The following is a 23451-nucleotide window of genomic DNA, read 5'->3' as shown; positions in this document are numbered from 1 at the left end:
TCCTCTTGAACCTCCTTTCAGTAGCACTGTGGCTAGTTATTTGAAGGTGTCAGTGAAATTCATTTTCTTGAGATGTTCGTCCGAGTCAGCCAAGTGGATCCTAAGACTGAGGCTGTGAGCCAGCTGCACCGTGCGCGCTCATGTGCTGTGTGTGCAGGGAGCAGATAATTGTTGCATCTGTCTTTGCTAGCTAGCCTCATGCRAGCAGTCTTCTAAACCTCTTCTGAGCCTGCTCAGACTGGAAAAAAAGCATCCTCAGACCTGAAAAAACAGGTCCCTCATGTCTCCTAAAAAAGCAAATCTCACRTTCTGACTACAAAATGTTACACTGAAGCAGAAAGTGATTCTTCTGGTGGGCACTTATGAGAATAGAGGACCTCCCTAAAGCTTGAATAAGCATTATTTTTCAAAACTTCTGAAGCTCTGAATTTTGCAGTTCATAGTAAAATTAACTCCATGAGTAAAATTAACTCATGAGAATGTGGGCATCTACACCGTAGCTTCATAATGGTCATTTTATTAGTTTACTGGTTTCTGGCTGAGCTTCTTGCAGTGTTAATACTTAAATTATGTTTGCCTCTCTCTGTAATGTGGGCTGTGACTGCAGTCTGTGCTCTGGTACTCCTTTACAGAATCTGTGGGAATGATTTCACTAGATTTATTAGCACTAGTGAAGAAACTTCTGTACCAGCTTCGTTTTTCCTGTGTTGTCAGAGTTATTCAATCATAATTAAAACTGTTTTGCTCTTTTCTCTATTTCCTTTACCTACCATTTCTGCTCCAGMAAAATCGTCATGCTTTCAAAACTTTCGTTTTAACAAAAATGATGATGGACCCTCCTCTGTTTTTAATTGAGGCTGGTATGTTTTATACTTCCATGTTTTGTATACCTTATTTGATATCCCTAGTTGCCARTTCTGGAGCCTAATTTGTTTCCAACAGTTATTTAGTACTTAAGGACAACCTAGCAGTACAGCCTAGTATGACTGATAGTTTCATATCCTGGCCATATGAAGTCCTGAAAATCAAAAGTATATATTTTACATCGTGATGTTTTTGGTTGCCTGGTAAATGATGAATGCATGTTCTTTTAACATTGCCAAATAGAAGGACGTGTTTTGGGTGTAATTTTTACAGAGTAGTCAGCTAACATAGGAGACTGGATTTAAGAGTGCCATCTTTGGAACTTGCTTCAGTCTCAGAAAACTGCTCCTCACAAGAATACATGACTTTTGTTTTTATGTAGCTATGAAATACTTTTTGGGTACTTCTTTGTGGGCAATTGTGATCTTTATGTGTGTCATTGAATTAAAACATCTACTTTTTACTGGTGATGTAAAAAGCTATGTTCAAGGTATGTACAGATCTTAATAGGATAATGTGTATGAAAATTTAGTGTGATCAGGTGGGCTAGTTTAAGAAGCTGTTTATAGCTAGCAGTTTCTGAAAATATCAAGAGACTGCTGTTTATGTGCCTTTTTAATTAAGTGATTTTTAGTATCACACTGGGAAATCTGTGACCGAATTTCATAATGCATTCTTCTAGCTTGGGARTTTGAATATGGAAATTGGACTATAAACTTTGCTGTGTTTTTTTGGCCGTTTGTTTTTGTGGTAAACTTTTAATGAAAATTAGGAGTCTTCCAGCATCAACCTAGCTATATCCAAGTAAAGCAGATGTTTTTGGGGTTGTTGCCAAGGGAAGAAACTAAATTTTGGAGATCTCTCTCTGTATACAGAATATGTCGGAGAAATTGGTTATCAGGCAGATGGTTTTCAAGTCATCTGAACTTCAAGGTCCAAGCCATTCATCTTTCCTCACCATTCTTTTGATAACCAGTCGATGGTTGCCACCTAGAACATTGAAAGTTAAGGTCACCTAGATAGCGTAGAGCTTATTTATCACATCCTTTTAAGAATAATCTCTTTATGTGGATGTTACAGGATATTTAATTGTGGATTTAGAGGCTGAATCACTATGAATCAGGACATAGACCTGGCACAGCCAAAAGCAAGTGATCAAATGCTCCACAACAGTACATAAAACTCAAATTTTCATTCCATTGGAAATGTTTGGGTAAATATGTTTTATCATCATATTTTAGAAAATAAAACCTCACTTCTGTGATCTCAGAGTTTTACTTAGAGATAACACCTGTCCTAGAAATAATGCAGACGAGGATGCAGGATTCATGTATCCTGGTTTTTCTTAGATAGGTTTTGTAGATAGTAGCACTTAGCACTCCTGTGTTTGTGGCATGTTGCTGCTGCTATTTTGGAGACTTTTTCAATAGACAGTGCCTGCTTCTTTGCTCAAACTCAGTTTCAAAACTTCTGTGGCTATCAGGACAAGACTAAAACTTGGCTGCATCTATCATCCTTGGTGGCTTCCCTTTCCTAATCAGTGTGCTTAAATAGGCACCATCAGTGCAGGCTCAGCAAATAAATGCAAATTCAGAAAAAGTGATGTAGCCAACATCATCCTGAAACACGATGAAGCAAAAGTGTAAGCTAAGGTTACACAGGTGTTCTCCTTACCAGCCTTGTCACAGTGTCTAAATTGGTGTGCCTTTCACTGTCAGTATCTTCTAGACAGTTGAATTCCCTGGTTAAATTGGGGTTGATTAATTTTTATCGAGCACTTCGTATGCTTCCGCATTTTTTTTTTTTTTTTGCCACTCTAGTATGCTTCCTTCAGTAGAAGGGGGAAGAAAGTGCATCAAGTGTTTCCTTTTCTCCAAAAGGAAATCTCTCAGCTAAAGTTTGAAGCAGATTATTGCTTCACTAATGTGCTGTTGGTACCCACCATTAAATTTTGGGAGATCCTTAAAATTCAGCTCTTCATAAAGTTCACAGAAAGAGAGTTTACCTAGTGAAGATTTGTTCTTTTTTAGCAAAAAATTTCCATCTGCAATCAGTGTAGAGGAAAAAGTTGTAGAACTGCACAAGATGAAGTCAAGTGTAATGTATGTATAGACTGCTTTTATTTATTTATTTTTAACTCATAGTTGAGCTAATAAATGAATTAGGGTAGACCCTTTAGTTTCATTTGCTCAGAAGTTGTGAACACCTCAATCTTTTCTGACCTCAAGCAGAAAATGTGTCCATCCTGAAACATGGTGCAAGTAGAAGGAATGGTAACATTGAGCTATGACCCAAGGAAGTACAAGAAGCTTAACAACTGAGGTGAGGCTATTCAGATCAAAAAGTCAAGAGAGAACCTCAGATTTCTTACTCCTGAGGAATACTTTCTGTTTAGCCTCCTGCCTTAGGTTTCCTGCAAAAAGACTTGGAACTCAATCTGATATGTTTCATTTAAAACTTCAGCAACTCGGATCCTTTTTCTGAGAAGAGCTCTTTCTTCCTTTACAGTTGAGTTAGCAATGACTGCATATCTAAGATTTTTTTTTTTTTTGTAAAGAAATCTAGAATTTACTTGTTTGTGCAGCTGCAGTGAAGCTCGATGCACATTAGTATTACTATGCACCTTTGGTTGAGAAGACTTTGAGGAGTACAGGCTGCCCTAGTCAGGGTGAAGTTGAGAGGTTAGATGTGTGAATATATTAGACAGACATGCACCTCTTCTGCCGTGGCGTGCAAAGTAATGCTAATGGGGAAGGAGCCTTGCTGTGTGCATCCATCAACCTGAACACCTTGCTAGGAAAGACGTTACCTATTCATTTAGACTCTCTAACTGAGAAACTCCAGAAAGTCTCTTGCCTCTAGGCCAAGTAAAGGCAGAGAGGAAACCAAGAAACACTGCATTCCTTGGGGTAAATCTCCCCCGTTGGTTTTGGGCCCTACCTGATTGTTGGGTGGTAACAGGGAGGCCCTGGGGGACCAGAGGGCAGCGCAGAGGGTGCTCAGGTTAGGGTTAGAGGACTGGGGGTGGGCACGGAGGAGGTGCTGCAGCAGGGCTGAGCAGCCTGAAAGGCTGGCCTAGAGCCAGGCCACGAGTTCCCACCCTAGTTTCTGCTGTGTCATACTCCTTTTTCCATTCTCCAGCGCTTTGAACCTGGGTTTTTCTGCTTTTGTTCCTTTYGTAGTCCTAGAACCAGTCCAACAGCTGCATAAAGGCTTAACTGAGCCATGAGAGATGCACACATAACGTATAACTCAAAGCAATGCAAGTAAAACTGGGTTGGGTGGATTTATTTGCCATTTTTTAACTGCTTTGGTTTTACTTTTCAGTTTTGCTTTAAAACTTGAGGGAGGAGATTTTTGAAAGAATTTGGCTAGTAAACTGGTACAACTATCTCTCATAAATTTACCTAGTTCAGAAATGCAACTACTTTGTTTGGATTTCTGCTTTGGGAGATGCATTTCAGTATGAGTGGGGTTTTTTGCAGAGACATTTAGATTCAAATGTCTAATAACTGTTGCAAAGAATTTGCCAAGGTGTTGGGGAAAAGTCTTAAACAGTTTAGTTACAGTGATGTCTTACATAGACAAGATGGAAGAAGCAGGAGGGCAACTGCTCTGCAAGTATGTTCCCCAGGAAAGTCCTCTAGCTATGAAGTCCATCCTTTTGATAGCTATAAAGAATAAAACTTTTTATATAGGAAGGGGGAAACTTTGATATATGCACTTTGCTCCAGTGCAGTTTTGTACAGAATAGCAAAGTTAGTGGGTTATGGCTGTTAAATTTCACTTTACTTGGAATTTTTCTGCTCCTGAGCTTATATGTAATTGAGTAGCATGTTTTCATGTGCTACATAGCTACAAATTCGTTGTTGTCAAATACACAGCTCATTTTTTTTTCAGGTGAAGTCTATATGGATCACAGATCTTCTCACGTTTAAATCAGTCTTCTCTCTTCCATGCAGCGTTTTGATTTCATACTGTGGTTAAATGTATGTTTTAATTGACATGTACAGGCACAAAATATTAGCTATGGGGGCTAAGTGGGAGAAACTTGTTTGTAGCTATAGTTGTATATATACAAAAAAGTTTACAAAACAAAAGTGCTTTTTATCTGCAGCATTATTAAAATGCTGTTTTTCTAAAAYCTGTGTTGAGATCATCAGTTAACTGTCTGTTAACTGAGTTAACAGAGCTGTCTGTTAACTGGTTTTTGCACCCTCCCCAGCAATGCTGGCAGAGAACTGGCATTGTATTTTAAACTAATCACTGCCTGTTGGTAATGTGATCATTTTTGCTTGTGTAAAACAAAATTGCAAGAAATGTCAGTGTTAGCTTTGTTAATTCTACAGGGTTGGTGAATGGGAAAAAAACAATTAGAATTCCAATATTAATTTTCATCTCATCCTGTTCTGTTCAATTAATTGGAATATGCATTTTACCTAGCAGGCTCTTTATGATGACTTTCCATTCTTGCTTGCTTGGGAATAAGTTCAAAATGGAGAGGATGTAGTAATAGGGGATGGAGTTTCTCTAATGGGTACTTTATAAAATGCTATGTTTGAAAGATCTGCCTGTCTTTACTGTCAATGGAGCCTAATTATCCATCTAGTTTTGCCGAAGAGTAGGAAAGTAATGATTTGCATAGTACCAGAATAAACTAACAAGTTCACCAGGCTTGCAGAACAGGATTTTTCTGGAATGTAACCATGTGGCTTAAGCTTTAGGTACAAGGTCTTAGTCACCTTGTTTTTACAAAAAAAAAGTGATTTTTTCAGAGCTTGTTTTTGGTGCTTTGTATTGTGGCATGAAACCTTTTCCTCTGTGAAAGGGAAAAGGGAAATTTAACCTACAGAAACACAAGCTTGGTTTCTGACTGTGCCACTGATTTTTGTGCGTCAGCCGGACTTAAAGGGAGCTTCTGCAGTTAGTTATTATGTATTTCATTGCAGTAAACTACTAGTTCTAATCCTCAGAAATGTGTTTTGTGAGTGTTGGTGGAGGAGAGACTTCTGCTTTTGGAGCTGGTAAGCTTTGATGCAGTTCTGTGTTCGCTTCCKGTTCACTCCTTTCCCCAAAACCCAAATACTGGAGTGGCCAAATGGCAATGCTCAAATTGCACGTGGCTCAGGAGCATTCCACTGCAGCTTGTCTTCTGTTGCTTAATATCGCCTGTTTGCTCGTTTTCCCATCTAAAACTTCCTATTTTCCCCKTATATTCAGGGATTAAACCTGGCTGCAATGAAGCAATGTCGAGTTACGCTGGCCAGCTTGGCGAGGTGCACGAGATCAGAGCAGGAAAGAGTCTTCATTGTGGCTTTGCAGGTCCAGACTACAAGGCTCTGCAGTTGCTGCATGTTGGCAGCCCGCAACACTGCAGGAGACGGATGAAGGCAGTAACGAGATATTTCACATCCAGGGAGAAAGGCAGGCTGAGTAGGACATTAGTCTCTTCTACCACATACAATTAATAATATCCCTCTCTACTTTTTTGGGGGAAAGAAAGGCACCAAAAAAAAAATCATTCTTGCCCTCTTTTGTTGCCTCCTTTTCCACAGTCCTTTGAGACAAGATCACACAAAATTGATGTCATGTTTGGCCCATTTTTGAATGGGGACTCTCCTAATGTAGATTTGCTGTTGTTGGAAAGTTTCATAAATAGGCAATCTATTTTCAGAAGACTCCTAGCTTAGCTGCTCATCCCTTTTCTCCTCCTCTTCACCCCCTCAGTTACCACATTAGCTACTTGCATCTGTTCTTTTCTTGGCCCAGGCTTCGAGGATATAGCTTGCCTCAGTCTTTTTCACTGATTGTGAATTCTAGAAGTTTGTTTAACTGTTTACAAACCAGTAAATCTAGTTGGGCTTTTGATTTGGGGAGATGTAAAACTTTTTGATTACATGAAATGTAAAACACAATTCTGAAATGGTTCCACCACTGCTCAAGTATAAGATATGCTAAATCAATTCTGCTTGCATGGTAGTTTGGAACAAGGTTCTGTTTAAGCATTTCAAGAAATATTAACTCTTTCTATTGGTTAACATTGAAATATCTTAGGCTTACAGAGCTCCACATATGCCTGTTCCCCTTTGGGAACTTCAGTTTCTTTTCTGGCCTGTAACATTTTGATGGTTTGTTACATTTGATGTTCCTTAGCCCTTCATCTACTTCAAAAGTTTTGCTTTTGGAGGGTGGGAAAACTTCATTACGTGAGTGTATTTGCCTCTTCTGTAGCGAATTGTAAAAGCTAGAAGCACTTCTCTGAAATTGGATTAATTTCTAAAAGCTTATATCAATGTGGTTGGTGTGTGATACTTTTTCTACTATTAAGACTTATACATATTTCTTTCCAGAACTTATGACTAATTAAAGTTTGCTGTTCTGAGTGTCCAGAACTGTTTACTATTAATTGCAAAAGGTCTTTACAGATACCTAAGAAAAATATATRGAAACAAGTCTAACTGGGAAGGTTTTARAACAAACAAAAAACCCCAAACCCACAATTTTCCCGAGGATTTCRTATTTTGAGAGAGAGTGTTTGGAAATTAGTCTTGATTAGTTGAGGTAGAATTGGTATATTCAATCCAAATGTGAATTGAAAACTTGCACTTTAAAAATGAAGACAGGTCTTACTGAAAGATCTTAATAAAAATCTCTCATAAACAGTAGTTTATTTACCCATTAATTACTGATTTCTTTCTTGGTACACCTTTAGGAGGAAGGAGAGGAAACACAAACTCGTTGAGGGGAAGAGGAATGCTTTTTTACCTTTAAGTATTAATTTTTCCTTCCAAAAGAACTGCCTCAAGACTGATGGCTTGAGTTCACCGAAAGCTGCTTTATGACATTATCTGGATTTGGAGAGGATTGTTTTTAATTCTAGGGAGGCTGAGCGCAAGTAAGAAGGCATAAGCCATTTGAAGGAAGAAAAGAGTAGTGGAAGATGAAACTTAGTCTTGTCTTGTACAAGAGCTAGTAACATAGTAACAGCAGATCTTACATGGATTAAAGACAGTTTGCTGCTAAGCTCAACAGTCAGCCAAATAACTAAGTAAGGGTGTAACTGTAGCGCAGATTGGTACAACACGCCCACACACACACACTCCCTGCGAWATAGTATCACATACGTTTAATATGTTGTGCTGATCACACTTTCTCCTGAAGACTGTATTATTCACCAGTTTTAGTAAACAGATCACTCACTCCTTCCTTTATTTTTGTTTTAWTTTTTCGTTGCTTTGTGTGACATGTATCCTCAAAGCACCTGTAGAGTTTTCAGTCCTTGGTTTCATGGTCCATGGTTTCATAGACATATAATGGATGATAAAATAAAGTTGCAAGTGTGAGTAGTTCAAGCCTGTTTAGTCCCTGCAGATGTATCAAGAGCCAGGAGTAAGTCCGCTCTTTTTTGAGGGTGAGGAGTAACAAGGGATATTTAATATTACCAAAGGAGTGTCCGCCCCTTATTTCTGCCATGGCAGAGTGTAAAGATAGGATTCATCTTCCTGAGCTTTATCCTAAAGATAGATGCCCGCTCTAAGTTATCTGTCTAGAGTCTTATGCTGGACTGCCGGAGGAGATACCCTAGAGAGCAGGTCAGTTCCTCTTACTGTAGTTATCTTTTTAGGGGAGGGAATAAACAGTGTACAGGAGAGATCTGTATTTCTTTACTGTTTATATAAAGTACTAGCCAACCAAGATTAGAGGAGTAGTTGTTAGATGGCTGAAGTTAACAGATTAATTCTGCCCTTATTATATGTCAAACTTTTATTAGAGAATTGCAGAGTTCTTACAAAATATGAATCCTCTGGATTTTGCTGTGTGAAACGGCTACAGATCAAACAGGTACGCACATCCGAGATTTCTTACTCAAATTCTGTCCTGTTTGTGGAGTTGAAAGGAATCTGATGGAATCGTTTAAGTTATTTGCAAAAAAGAGCTGGGTCATCTTGTCTTTTCAGCAGCTCCAGGACTGATGTATAATTCTAGTCATCTTTGCAAACTACCTTAAATTGATCTGGTTGTGGGAAACAGGCTTTCTGTTCTGCTGGATATTTTTCAGACTTACCTTTATGTTAACAGGGTTAGACGTGTTTTAGTTCTGGATGGCTTGTAGTTTTTTCTCTCGTCATCTCACAGTAAGTTGAGTTCAGGCAGTAAAAGGAGTTTGGATCCCTTCCCCTCGTCCCTGCGGCCAGCTGGATGCGTCTGGGATGTAGAACACTAACTGAGAAAGAATCGAGGAAGGATTGTTACTTTCTTCATCATTTACTCCTGAATAGAGCAAAGCAGTTTTCCAGTTGTGCAGGAGGRTTTCTTATTCTGGGTAAAATGCTAAACAGATCAAATTAGGTTTTGATTTGAAGAATGTCAATTTAAAATAAGATAATGAGGCTTTTAAAGGAATAGACTTAGTGCTCCAGTTGGTTTGTAAGTAGGTGTCAGAGGTGGTGGCAAAGTGGTAACATGAAATAGATGTTTTATTTGGAACCTGAACTTGTACTGAAATGAACTTATTTTCTCAGGTGTGGATCCATCCTTGCAAGCAGAAAACCGAGTCCCAGGCTCTTCACAAGCTACAGCTGCCGTGTCCAAACAGCAGAAGTCGCGTTCTACCAACTCAAGGGATGAACGCTTCCGATCTGGTAAGAAAAAGAAAAATAGAAGGTATCTTAACACAGTAGTACGTATAACTTGGGAGAGAATTGGAAGTACTTTGGAAGAAGGGAAGAGCTAGGGAATATTTTTATGGAAGCTTTGTGGATTTCTACATACAAGTGTTTTTGTTGAACTCCAAAATGGAGGAAACACTAGGAGAGGTAGAAATTGTAGATTGTTTGTGTTGTTTTCCTTATTGTGCATTTACACCACATTGAACATACTTCTCTTGTTGATCAGATTTCCGGTCTTTAGAACACACATTTAAACACTCTGAGGACTATAGATTGCATATTTCTTGTTTTACTTTTTTTGTTTTAAACAGGAAGATTATAGAATTATCATATTTACCATAGTTCACTTTCAAATGTTTCCTGATTTAAAGCAAAAGCACAAAAAAGGGAAATGTCACAATGGATATTCTAGAGTAATTTTAAATGGACACGACTGTGACAAACCTGCTTTGGAAACTTCTGTGAAAATATCTGTATCCTCATCACATCCTGTTTCCATTGTTACTTTTCAGGTGGTTTAAATACATTATTTCCTTGTAAAATTCCTTGTCACAATAGTGAGGAAGACAGGTGTTCGGGAATTTTTTATTCTAAATACCTTAAGGCTTTGAAGGAGAAGTTTTTCTGTTTGTTTTCCAGGGTGATTATATGTCTCAGAAATGTCCCTTGGGGATAAGGGAGTACAAGTAATGACGTGTACTAAATTTCCTTAATACATTGCTGGTCTTTGGATCACCTCAATGTGTAACTACTTGGCCATGGTACTTACTGCATCGTATTTATATTGCTCACATTTACTTTGAGAAAACCTTGTTCTAAAAATGGAGATGATGCATCTGCATGGGTTTTTCATGAATAATTGAAAGGTGAATGAGAAATCTTAAATAGTCTGAGGACCTGTAAGGATGACTGGAAGAGGCATATGTAGTCAGCTGTAGAAAGGTAATTTTGATACCATGCAATCTTTCCTGGAATAGAGAAGTTTTTCTAAGTGAGATGTTTTAAAGTACTGTGCAAATTGTCATTTAAATTTATCTTTGTGTTTCTGATGTATTTGCAGTATAGTTTTACTGATGAATATATGCTGAAAATTAAAATTTAATGGTTGAATTACAGCCCTGATTTCCAAGATGGGAAGTTTCTTTGGAGAAAGTTTAGCATAGGATTCTAGTCTTACAGTGTGAAATGTGTAGTAGCACGTGAACTTCAATTTCTGCTAGCATGCTTGCAAATGAATAGAGATGGCTTTTAAATGTTATCCATGCATCAGTGCTTCCTCTTTTCTTCCCAGAGCTTCAGTTAATATTTTTCTATGGTCTTGCTGATTTAAGTTTCTTTGAGTTGACTTCCATTGATTCTGAAGTACTGTTCACAGTTCTGGTGGTTTACAGCTTTGCCAAAAGTTTTACTTCTCAATATTAGACTTTCTCAACAACTCTAAATGTTCAGGCAGTCCTGTCAGCAGACATTTTTTTGAGGTGAGACCTGATATGTGTGTTTTTTTTTTTTTTTTTTTTTTTTTTGTTTTCGTCATATCTGATATCTATGTTCTTATATGACTCGCCACTGCTCAAATGCTAGGTAGCGTTTCAAATGGTCTGTCAGCTCATGATGTGATTTCCTATCACTGCTCCCCTAAGTCATGTTTTATTTAAAATTCTTACCTAGAATGCATTCATCACTTAGGAATTTAAACTGTTTGAGGGGAAGAGGGGGATCTCCCAGTTGCAACATATGAAATTGGATTTTTATTTCCCATTAGTGGTAATACAGCAAGACTTAGTGTGCTCAGATGTTATCGGAATCAAATAGTAAAGGATTTGCTTAATTCATTTGATCTAAACTTACGCATGATACATTATGTAGATATAGCTTTCAGAATCCAATAACTTTTTCCTCTTTCCTCTCTCATTTTTAGGAAAAAAAAGACTTCAAATTTGTTGAACTTGCATTTCTTTCTTTTATTTATACGAAGAAGGTAGACTGAAAGAAAAATACAAGGCTTTTGAATATATTTTTACTCTTTGAAAGTATTACCACTCTAATAGATGTTGGATCATCTGGTTGATTTGAACTARAAAATGCTTTACTGCGGCATCAGTGCTCTTTCATGGCTATTCGTGCTGTGAGATCTAGGTATACATAGAGTGTGAATACATTGTTAAGTCCATGTCTCAGAGAACAGCAGTTACTGGTAAATAACTTTTTTTCCACCTTTCTTTCAAATACTTTGGTGTAAGTCATCACTGTGCTTCATAGTAGCTTGAAAGCAATCCGAATTCATCTGAGAGTTTCTAGCTAAGCTAAAAGCAATTTCTACCAAACAAAAAGATGTCTACCACAAACAGTTTGAAACAATGTCTTTTAAAGAATTTCGCTGTATGTTGATATATGTTAAATATAATACAGGGTAAGGAGCTTCAAGCTGTCATTGTGGCCACTAGTGCTTCTTCAATCCATTGCATATCTTATTTGTTCTTTATACTTCAGAGTTTTTTTCTAGATTCTTCTTTTTTATTCCAGCCTTCTATTTATTTCTTTTTTCCTTTCTTTGTATCTCATCTGTTCTGCTGTGTCCTATTTGAGAGTAGCTGATGGGGATAGAATGCGTTTTTTTATAAAATAGGATCTCTTTTGGAGCAATTATGGTCATTTTAGACCATCAACATAAATTACTTAAAATAAGCAAGAGAAACATTTTTGCATTTATATGCAATTAATCTGCCATTCACTAGCTGTAAGCAGATTTTTTATAGTTTTCCCGGAGTCATCTTCCATTTAAATTGACTTTAATTTTTATATCAGCCACAGATTTTTGTCTTCAAGCAGTAAATATTACCAGAAAATGTTCAACAATGAACATGTTCCCAGAAGAGCAGTTAACATTACAGTGCTTGAACCAGATTTTTCCTTCTATTTACTGACAACAGTGTGACGGAGGAGATGAGAAATGTAGAAACTCCGCAGGCGTCGATACAGGCAGATAAACAGTAAGCCCCTCATTCAGGGACCCATTGGTGGTCCAGTTTGTTGCTGTTGCTGCTGGCTTCTCTTCGTCTGGATACACTGTTCCTAGTGAAGACAGTTGCACATTCAGGCTGTCAGGCTCYGCCACTGCATGGTTTTGGTTAAGAACACAAGTTAGCTGCTAAGTGGTTAGGGTGTCTGAAAATGCTCTCGTGGCAATTATACTTTTGCTTTCCACTTGGAGTTTTCCACCTATCAGCACTGGGCCTGTGATGATAATGCCTTATTGGGTGTACAGCTGTGATACACAACCCATTCTGCTAACCTACTTGAAAGAGTAGAAAAAGATGCATCTAGGGAGCTGCTCCAGCTGCTGAGCACGTCTGCCCCACGTGCAGGTGTGGTGCCTGCACAGCAGCATGCAGAATGCACCAGCTTTGTGTGCTGTTCYGCGTGGTAGCGCTCGATCCTGCACTGATCTCGTACGTGCTCTACCAGCCTTGCCACAGTCATACTAGTTCTCTTAATGTGAGAAAACAGTATTTCACTATTGAAAGACCATTTAATAAAGCATGATAAAGTAAACACAAAGCTTCCAGTGGAAGGTTTTTTTGATGGAAGAGAGATTCAGTTTGGGCAATAAGTGTGGAGAGTGTGATAAGAGTTCTWAGAATATCTATAACTGGAAGGTTTGGTCTAATGATCCCTTACAAGATTTCCCGTTTTGGACCACTTCACAGATTTAACCTCTCCAGTCTGTATGCCAGCATGTTTATTTCCCAGTAGTGAAAATGGTGAGCTTATTAATTCCATTCTTCTCTGAACACCTGTAGAAATTCTTGCCTGTGCCTAGAACAGGGACAAGAATCAGGCTGATAAAGAAGGAGAGGCTCCTGGCAGGACAGAARAACACTATTCTGCTAATAGCTAGAGGGTTTATGGTGCAACAGTTGAGGTGATAGATAAACCAGAGGCTGGTCCCTAAGTTTTCCTCCCCCATCTTTTTCTAAAGAGATGTTGAAGGCAAGAAAATGCAAATAGGTAAAAGAGGCAGAAGGGAACATAATATGGTTTGCTACAACAAAACCTTGCAAAAAAAAGTACGTTGCACCAATAAATAGGAAGTTGATAGTTTGCTGCAACTTAATAAAGATCATGAACTGCAACTGTGTTTTTCTTTTTCTTTTTTTTCCTCCCTCCCCCGAGACAGATTATTTCACTTTTGGGTGGCAGCATGTGTATTTCTTTCTCACTTTGGTAGGCTTAATCTTAGTAAGAGCTGGGCATGCTGTTCATCTCTGTCAGTGTTCCCAGCTGAATGGAGTATGTTTCCTTTTCTCAGAAACATGACATAATATAAACAGTGTTTGGTTTGAATTAATTATTTATTATTTAGTTTAATTACATGAAGAAAGCTGAACCCTACGTTTCTTACCTATTGTATGTTAAATCATGTTCATAAGTAAATGTTTAAGAGTTTAGCAACAGGCAATGCTAGAGAGTTTCCCTTTGCAATCTTATGTTCAGATAAACTTTAATTTATAATAATTGTTGAATATTTATACCCCAAGTGTTCTGTTTCCTTGAAAGTATTTCATTCCTTCTCCTTTTTCTTAGTTAAATTGGTTTTGTCATCTTCATAATGTAGAAAAGCTCTTAAAGGAAATATGGAAAAAGAACAGAGCATTCCAGGAAGATGAAACCAGTTACTTCAATTTGGCTGATAGAGGATGGTCTTACCAGTTGTCATGTAAGGAAAAGATATTTAAAAGAGAATTTTCAACCTGGAAGTAGATATTAAGTGAATACAGAAGAAGCTGAAGAAGTCAGCACTATGAAAATAGCACACCAAGGCAGAAAAATTAATTGTGACTGTCTTCTGGTTACCTTTTATCATGTAGTCTCATATTTTCCAGGCTTCAGGGGGGATAAGAGGGCTAGAGGAAAAGGAGGTGCTGATTTTGCCTTCTGGAAATGGAATTAAAAGCAGTGTGCTTGCTACCACAAATCTGTATGATGTTGTGACCTATCCCAGTACATCCTTGCTTCAGTTAGTCCTTTCTGTTCCCTAAATACACAACCAATTAAGAAATACTTTCATTTTTTATCTCCAAGGTTATTTATTGAGCTACTTACTACAGACTAATAAAAGTTGGGGGGGTTTTTTGTTGGTTTGTTTGGGTTTTTTTTTGGAAGACCTTTCCTGGAAAAAAAAGATGTCTTTTGTTCTGTTCTTACTATCAAATGTTGAAGCAACATAAAAAAAAAATCTCCTGAAATACATAGAGAAATTTGCGTATTTGAAATGTGTGTGTGTGTGTATTTATAATCTTTGTTAAAAGATTCTGCTTGCTTTTGCCTAAAGTTCTCCTACATAAACGTGTTCTGTAGAACTGACCTTTTATCTCTAACTTGAAAGGCTGCAAAAATAACTTTTAATCCAAGTAATCTTCTCGAGTCAGTGGACAGCAGTAGTATCCTTGGTGCATTTAAGCATCACAATGAAATAACCAAGTGTGTTCAGTTGTGCTTAAACTATCTGGAGCCTTGTGGAAGTAATGGGTTTGTGTCGCATTTCTGGGTATCCACGAGCACGAAGGTGGACAATTTCAATGTAATAAATATAAAAATAAAAGGAATCCAAAAGCGGCATCAGGAGAGACTAAGATTAGACAGACAGTAGTCCGGGAAGGGGGGTGGTGTTTGGGAGCAATGGAGGTAGCAAATTTTAAATTCAGAAAACACCCATTAACCGATCTGCAAAGTGAGGGACTGCAGCAGGAGTCTAATGCAGCAGCCAGTATTTAGCCTGCGTATTTCCGGACATCGGTTTGAGCTCATTTATGGAAGCAAAGCATGCTGTGCAGCGAGGCCCTGACAGTTAGGTCACAGAGCCCATGCACTTGCAATCTGGTTTTGAGATTGTGAACTGGCGGCTTGTCCTCCAAATGTGAGGTGTTTATCCAGTGCGTGGGGACACAGCTGAGAGGACGAAGAGTGGTTTATACCAAGATGTCCTGTGAGTTCGTGTTGCTCTCCTGTGCTGTGCTCTGCTGCTTCCTAGCCTTCCGTTCCCTGGGATGCTGAAAGGTCTCCTCCAGGTTTCATAAAAATACGTACCAATTAGCTTTCCCTTGAGCAATCTTACATTGTCAAAATTAACTAGAATTGATCAATGTATTCCAAAATTGTTAGGAAGAAGGTCATGCTGAGCATGATCCAGTTAGGTTTTGGGGTAGTTCTGGGAACAGACAGCTCTTAGCAAGCGCAGGAACTCTGCATCTATCAGAAGACGAACTCTCTTTCCTAGTGGTGGTGACCATGAGCTGCCACAAAGTAAGGTTTAGGAGCGATGCATCATGCTGGAGATGACGTGTGGATTGTGGGTGTTGTACACAGGGTGGGGCATGGTTGAGATTTCCAGAAGAAGGAAAAAAGAGACTGTCTTGCCTAGAACCAAGATCAGCAGAGGTTGATGGTAGACTTTGTTCTAATCTCTGCTAGACCTTCAATTTAGATGATACTTAATGAAAGGAATAGAGCTGTTTTTGCAAATTCAACATTATTCTGGAATTCTGGCACAGTGGCTTCTGTGTAAAAGAAATGTAATTGGATATATGCTTTAGTCTTACCAAAGTACTTGATTTTTGGCTAGTCGTAGGTATATGCAACTGTATGTACCTTGTACTAGTTTGTCATGAAGTGAAATCTTAGTTCATAAGATCCTTTATTTCGGTCGTTCTCATYTCTCTCTGACATCTGACAACTTCTTGCGATTGTTTTTCTGCCTGGACTTCGTATGTTTGGTGTCAAAAGCTATAAGGAAGTGCAAAATTTATTGAAGATCATTTATAATTATTTAAATTCATTAAGCCTTATCACCAATGTGGTCTTGATTTGATTGAACAGTAAATTCCTTTTTAATCTTAGTTAATTTAGTTGTAGCTTAAAAATAAGAAAAGTTAAAATATACCTAATGACTGTATTAGCGTAATTCCTGCTTACAGGAAAATGGAAAGTATGTGCCACTTCCCTGGTGTCACAGTTGTCAATTTGCAGTATCTGCGTTGAAATTTATTTTTAAAAAAATCATGGCTCAATTAATGTGCCAGGTGTTCTGTAATTTCAACATTAGTTTTTGGGGTGTTCTTCCTAATGAAAGCTCTTCCCCACCACCACTGCTTCACTTATATCCTCCCTTAAATTTTGCATCAGTTGTTTCTGAACCAAACTGGTGGGAAGGCAGCAATACCATAGGTCTCAATTATATTTCTCCCAGACTGAATAAATGCAGATGTCCTTTCTTCAGAATTCAAAGCCATACTACTGTGCTTTAGCCTTAGACCTTTTACTTCTCCAAGAAATGCTGCTCCTTTGAGATTGAGGACTTCTTTCTGCAATGTGAGAAATGAGTTTCTAGGAGAAAGGCTGAATATATAGGACTAAAGCCATTATGGTTGTAATGTGATTCAGCTTTTGTATTTTGTATTTGCCTTGTAAAAGGTAGAATTGAGACTTTCTGTGTTTCTAGAAAGGAAATCATGATTAAACTTAATTTATTAATCTTTTTTATTTGTTTATTCACATACAGATGTCCACACTGAAGCAGTACAAGCAGCACTGGCGAAATACAAAGAGAGAAAAATGCCCATGCCTTCAAAAAGACGATCTGTTCTTGTGCACTCTTCAGTAGAAACGTACACGCCTCCAGGTATCTACTGAGTTAACATGTAAATCTTGCCAGGTAAAGTTAATATCAAAACACAAAAAAACCCAAATGCGTTGTTCTGCTACTTTGGAAATATGTTGCAATAAACTTCTTCCATGTTCATGGCTGTTATTCTTGACAATCGGGTGTTGGTTGGATTTGTTCTGTGTCTTTCCTGAAGATTTTTAATCTCATCTAGAGATACTGCAGGTGCTGAGGTCCACATGAAAGCAATAATAACTAGAGTGAGCAGTTACCCGTTTTGCGTTAAGTGGATTCTCATACATAAAATCTCACTGGGAAAGACAGAAGTCTGGCAAGCAGGTCAGAGCCATAAATAGCTTATTGCATAAGATCCTTTCCTTACAGATGAAGAAAATGCTGAAGCATTAAGTTGCTGCATTAGCTTGCAGAACATTGATCAGATGGTCTCAACTGTGAGCAATTTAAAACATTCAAGTAATCAAATGCTATAGTTGTTYAGGTTGTTTAGCTCAGAATGTTCTCTCTAAAACTTCTTTAAGAAAAAAGTCATCATCTTGTTGTCTCACAATGAATTCTCTAGAGACAGAGAAGAACGTTTCTGCAGATACATGTTGTGCTAGCAAGCCAAATATTTTGGGGTCCATATCTTGCATAAGAAAGCAAATGAATTTCCCCTAAGCTCTTAAGTTTAGAATGGCATGCTCTTAGTATGGTCCTTCTTAATGTGGCCTGGAGTAGAAGCACACTGACCTCTAGTGCCCTTCTTCATCCATTTTCTTCCTTATCCCGTATCAGTAAGAGCTCTGCTGTGCTGCTGTCTTGCATCCTGGGCTGTATTTCTTCTGTCTGTTCCTTCTCAGAGGAAATTTTACTTTCTTTGCTAGTTGCATGCTTTTGTATAATACTTTTTTGTGGGTTTTCTGCTTATTTTCATTACAGAAGATATTTCTTTTTAACTAATCTGGAATCTGGTCTGTCTTCACCTTTTTTTTTTTCCTCTAAGATACGTAGCTTACTCTTCTAATATTCATTTACTCAGAAGCTTGTGAGAGTAACTATTTCAGCATGTTTTGTGCATGTCATGCATCTTGCATACATGTTGTTTTTGTATGTGAAAGTTGTTAAGAATAGCCTAAATTAAAACCATTGAGAAAATGAAACTCTAGTGCCAATCTATATATTGAGGCTTCAGGAGAGAAGTCCTAAAACTTCTGTTTATGGCCCTTCAAGGCCATAGTCTTCCTCACTGTTTAAAATAAATTTTGATGGAACAATCAGTCATGCTTTTTGTATAGTATCACTCTATCCTGTTCTCTTATTCCTGTAATGTTTCAAGTTACTCTGTGTTTGGAGTGRGGTGTATTGTGACAAGAAGAGAACATGCTGATGTTTGGTGTACAAAAATAGTTGACACCCAAGAGTTGAGCTGTTTAGGTTAAGGGAGCAGGGGGTTCAGATAGATTTTTCTTGTCTCCCTCAGTGTTTAAAACTAGAAAGAATCTCCCTGCAGTCTTTTTAAATAACCAAAATATCCAAATATTTTGGAAACCCTCAGGACAGATATGAAGATATAATTCTGATGGTTCCCCCACAGATACTGCTACAGCCACTCAATCTGAGGTCAGAATTCTGCATGCTGCTTCAAAGGAGAAAAGGTCTTGGGCATTTTGAGAGATTCTGTAACAATTTTAGATAACTTCCCTGTATATGCTCACACAGGGAAGCCACATGTACAGCTCAGGTCGTATCAAATATATTTCAGCATGCTTTCTTGTGAAGGATGGTAACAGAACTTAGATATGATAAGCTCCTGTGAAGTACCCTGCTCAAGAATGCAGTTGAATTTATTGGTGTCAGGAAAGTGGATTCTTCGCTCTTTCTTTAGGAAAAAAATGCTGTTAACCAGGAGCTGCTAGAGTATCTTCTAATGTACCTTTCCAAGTGTGTAGCACAAATGCCAAATATACTCACACTGGGCTTTAATAGGATACAGAAGTACCCAAACTAATGTTTTATAAGAAGAATTAGATTTTCTCTCTGAGAACTGACATGTTGAATTTGAACAAAGGTGACTAGTTATGGGATTTGGGATTTTCCTTTCATTCTCTCTATAAGAGAACAGATCACATAATGGGTTTTGTATCACTGAAAGATCCAGCCATTAAAAAAATACTCTGTGGACTTATTTCAGCTGTATTTATTTACAGTCTTAGTCCTTCCATGGCTAAGACTGTTTCCCTTCATTTGCAAAGCCAGCTCAGCAAGAAAAATCTTGCATTGAAAAGAACCTGAGTCACCCCTAGAGTTGCAAGTTCTACTGTCAAGCATCAACAGCAGGTTGTTGCTCTGCAGGGAGATTACATAAGACTTGCTGGATCTGGAGGTGATCTCCCTCCTTCCTCTCCCAAAAGCTGAAACCAAAAGCAAAAACCAGCAGATTATATTAACTGGTAAATGTTTCATGAAAGATTGTGCTGCAAAGTAAGTGCTATGTTCTGAGAGTGCATATAACTTTGTCTAAATATGTGAGCTCAGCGAAAGATTTCTGAACTCTACTCACAGTCCACGTGCTTTCTACAACTGAATGACAGACAGTTTTGCACCTTCAGTGAAGTCATCTTTGAGAGAGTAATTGTCCTAAACTCACGATGGCTGGGAACAGGGGCTCCACATACCTTTGTTCTTTTGACTTCCTTCAAAATAATTTTATCAACTACTTTAGCACTCTGCATGCTGAGGTTAAAATATTTTCTCTGTTTCAAGTTACTGGGAATGTATAGGCTTGAGCCATTAAACTCTGCCTCCAAATCCTTGTATTGGCAGATGCTAATGCAATTAAAACCAAGGTCTCTTTAGTATTTAAAAGCTGAAGTTGTGCTAGAAACAGTTACTTGCACTGCTCAGGAAGGAAGCATCAGATTGCAGTCACAATGTTAGATTCAAAACCAACTCCCTTGATAGGTTATAATGCAACTGCTTTTATCAGTCATCCTTCCAAAAATGTTAATGCGCTTTTGTTTTCGTCTTGGTGAGTCTCTGCTCTTTCTCCGACTGATTTCATATGATCAGAATTTCAGCTGTAGTTTCAATGCATGTTTGGTCCAAAGGGTGGTGGTTTCTGTGGCTATCTTGGGTCAGCTCCCAGCCAGGAAGAATTGCAAGCCAAGTACATAGCATTCTATGCACAGCACATCAAGAACTGACATTTAACTCTTTGTGACTGTCAGAGAGCTCGTTTACTGACAAGAACTTGCTACTTTTCCTGTTGTAGTTGTGTATTATTATTAGAATGTTTCTAATTACTCTGAGCATCTCATTTAAGTTTACATTTTCCTTTATAGCCTAAAGTTTGGAAACTTAAAGGTGTTTCCGGTTTATATAAAATATCTGCAATCTTAGCAATTTTATACAGACTTCATTAGATTTATGTCTGGGTAAAGGACACTGTCAGAGTATGTATCCTTTGAGAAACCATTTTTTCTGTACTTTCACTCAGAGGTGATAATAAATCACAAGTGTATTTTTGCTAAACCTGAGTGTTTGTAATCTTGTCTTGTTAGATTTTCCTGGAATTGTTTATTTTTGCCTTCTGCCTAAAAAAAAGAGAAGGTTGCAAGCACTAAGGAGTTGGTTTGGCTCCTCTCCAGGAGTAGAGGGAGTCAGCAGCCAAAAACTACAACTATGGAAGTAGACCAGAAATACACCAGGCGCAGAACCAGGAATGGTGATCTACCACAGCTGTATCTTCTCAAAGATATCTTCTCTGTTTGTGTGTTTTCATTCAAAACTTGTCATGTTTGACTAGGGGTGGTCACGTCATGAGAGATCTGCAATTTTAACTTTGAAAAGGCCGTTTCCTCAAGCTGAATTTGTATGAAATGCTTCCTGATGTGTTTGTGCTTTTACTGTTTAAGAACACTTAAGTGTTCAAAGGATTTAAAAAAATGCCAAAGCTAAGGTTGCAGAATTTCTGTGTTTTTTTTTTTTTTTTTTTTTTTTTTGACCACTCTTGTGATCTTCTGTCTGCAGCACCTTTTTCTTAATGGTCATGCCACTATGTGTGAATTAAGACTGCTTTTTACAAACTGATTTAACATGGAGTTTATCAGTATGTAGGCAGTATGTTCTTTTATATTCATGAACTGACTTCATGAGAAGTTTATCAATATATAAGAAGTGCACTGTTTTAGTAGCTTTTCTTTAATTAGCTTGGAAGCCGGGGTGAAACACGCTGAGGTCCCAGTTTTTAGAATGCAGCAGTTTCTTTTGGAAGAGACTGAATGTCCGACTGATGTAGTTGTCACTTCTGTGATGAGCCTCAGTTTCACAACAATTTTGACAGGAGAAGTCGAACTGAAAAATAAGATTTTTCTTTAACAGGAGTTTCTGGTTTTCACTTGAAACCAGTAGAGCTATGTTTTCTTGATCTTTAAAAAGACTTTTTTAATTGCTGTCAAGCAGATAACGAATGTGGAAAGAGTACAAAGGGGAAACTTTTGGCAAGGTCCGAGTAACTGGAAGGTAACTTAAATAAGAGCCCTTAATCAGACTTCAACAGCAACAATCATATAGCCACAGTGAAAAGATGCTTAACTAAGCATTTCTATATAGTGCTCATTAGTATCAATTTGTGTGGTTAAAACACATACTTTTTAATCCTATTTAAAATTATTTTTAGATTAATAAAATTACTTTTATTGAACTTTCTAGTACAACGCTTTTTTAGTAATTAGTTTTCAAAAATGTGATCAAAAAAACCTGTAAGTGAAGACTTTCAAAACAAACAAACCAACCCAGCCTCCCCAAAAACAATAAAATTTATTCAGAGAGGCTGAGTCCCAATTGATCTATTCAGAATAGGAATATCCTTTCAATGGAACAGGTATGGTATGCCCACTTAGAGTGGTTAGTGCCTGTACTAGGTAGCTTAAGCAGTAGCTTTTTCAAGTCTCCTGTCTTTCAAAATACAAGTAAATGAAACTTTGTTTCAAGTGTGTTCTAGCTATAATGTGTAGAAGTTGTTACSCTAACATTAAAAAAAAGGCAATGAGCAGAATTAGTGCATGTGAGTATACCATTTGCTTAATACACACACCTCATGTTTAGCACATGAGAACGCTATGTGAAGAACATGGAAAAACTTCATGTTCCCGTCTGTTGGGTCATTCCCACATTACATGCCTGTCATCATTATTTTAATCACAGACACATCGTCAGCATCAGAAGATGAGGGCTCGTTACGTCGGCAAGGGCGGATCACCTCCACTCCGTTCCAGAGCCATTCCAACGTAGAGCCCTGGCTTAACCGGGTTATTCAGGGCTCCTCCACCTCATCCTCTGCATCCTCCACCTCATCTCATCCAGGAGGGAAACCTGCCGCTGCTTCCAATACTGCTACTGCCACCGCTGCTGCCACTGTGCTTGCAGATCTCATGGCACACACCCAGCTAGGTCAGTAAAGAACTGCCTGTGTGGTTAAAACAAACTCAAATTAAAAAAAGCCAAAGCAGGGATTAACACAAAAGTCAGATATGAGTGCTGTGCTTCATCAGGAAGTATCCATAAGTAGCCTTACAATGTCCAGTCCGCAGACCAGGTATGTACGATGTATATGTGTTTAATTTAAACCAAAACAGTTGTTCATGAGACCTGAACAAGCCTTCTCTGGATAAAATGCTTCATTTATCAAGAAACTATCTAAAGTGAAAACTTTAATAAATTAAAAATCAGAATTTGAAAGGGATCATATTTTTAATGCATGCTTTCTGATCTACATTCATTTACCTTAGATAAGTTGAGGTTGTGGGTTTCAAAAGTAACTTGAGTGGTAAACATCCAAAGAACTATAAAAGCATCTAGAATCTTTTGGAAAGATATGAAATCAGAGGCATTGGCAAAGTTAGATTTCAAGTTCAAATGTGGTATTTTTTGTTTTAATTGAATTTAAAATGATGAATAATAGTGCTCTATAATTTCTATAAGTGAAAATGTGGAACTATTGGTAAGCCAAAATGCAAATGGAAGTTTTATCTCACTCTTCATAATGCTGGAGGTYCTGAATTTATTTACTTTGTTTCTGTCCAAAATGCAGAGCACTTGTCTTGTGCTTTTAGGAGATTTGTTAGAGAGGGAGAAAGGACTGCTTTTCCAGCATAGAAATAATTTTTACAATGTTTTTCCTGCACTCTAGTGAAGCTAAATGGTGGCTTTGTGTGCATGCAACACATGTATAATAATATAAAACTATGAAGCAGGACC

The 23451-nt window shown here is 37.9% G+C and overlaps 1 protein-coding gene across 5 annotated transcripts in view; it reads left to right on the top strand.

Moving 5' to 3' along the window:
* The window catches only part of DIP2A (DIP2 acetate--CoA ligase A), a 128578-nt gene that overhangs the window by 44795 nt on the left and 60332 nt on the right, over window positions 1-23451 (top strand). For 4 of the 5 annotated variants that reach the window (XR_014896744.1, XR_014896743.1, XM_085312413.1 and 1 more), the window contains exons 3-5: window positions 9387-9506; window positions 17092-17211; window positions 22399-22644. Coding sequence is in view for 3 of the 5 variants with exons in the window: in XM_085312413.1 (XP_085168539.1) it covers window positions 9387-9506; window positions 17092-17211; window positions 22399-22644 (486 nt within the window). In the remaining 2 variants the exon portion in view is untranslated. Of the gene's footprint in view, window positions 1-6203; window positions 6289-9386; window positions 9507-17091; window positions 17212-22398; window positions 22645-23451 lie in introns of those variants that run through there. The other variant, XM_085312414.1, reaches the window with a different exon arrangement.

The sequence above is a fragment of the Rhea americana genome, unplaced genomic scaffold (genome assembly GCF_003343005.1).
Source record: "Rhea americana isolate MKP2758 unplaced genomic scaffold, rheAme1 scaffold_362, whole genome shotgun sequence".
Taxonomy (NCBI): Eukaryota; Metazoa; Chordata; class Aves; order Rheiformes; family Rheidae; genus Rhea; species Rhea americana.
The sequence above is the reverse complement of the archived record's forward strand: the minus strand, read 5'-3'. Positions and strand labels throughout refer to the sequence as shown.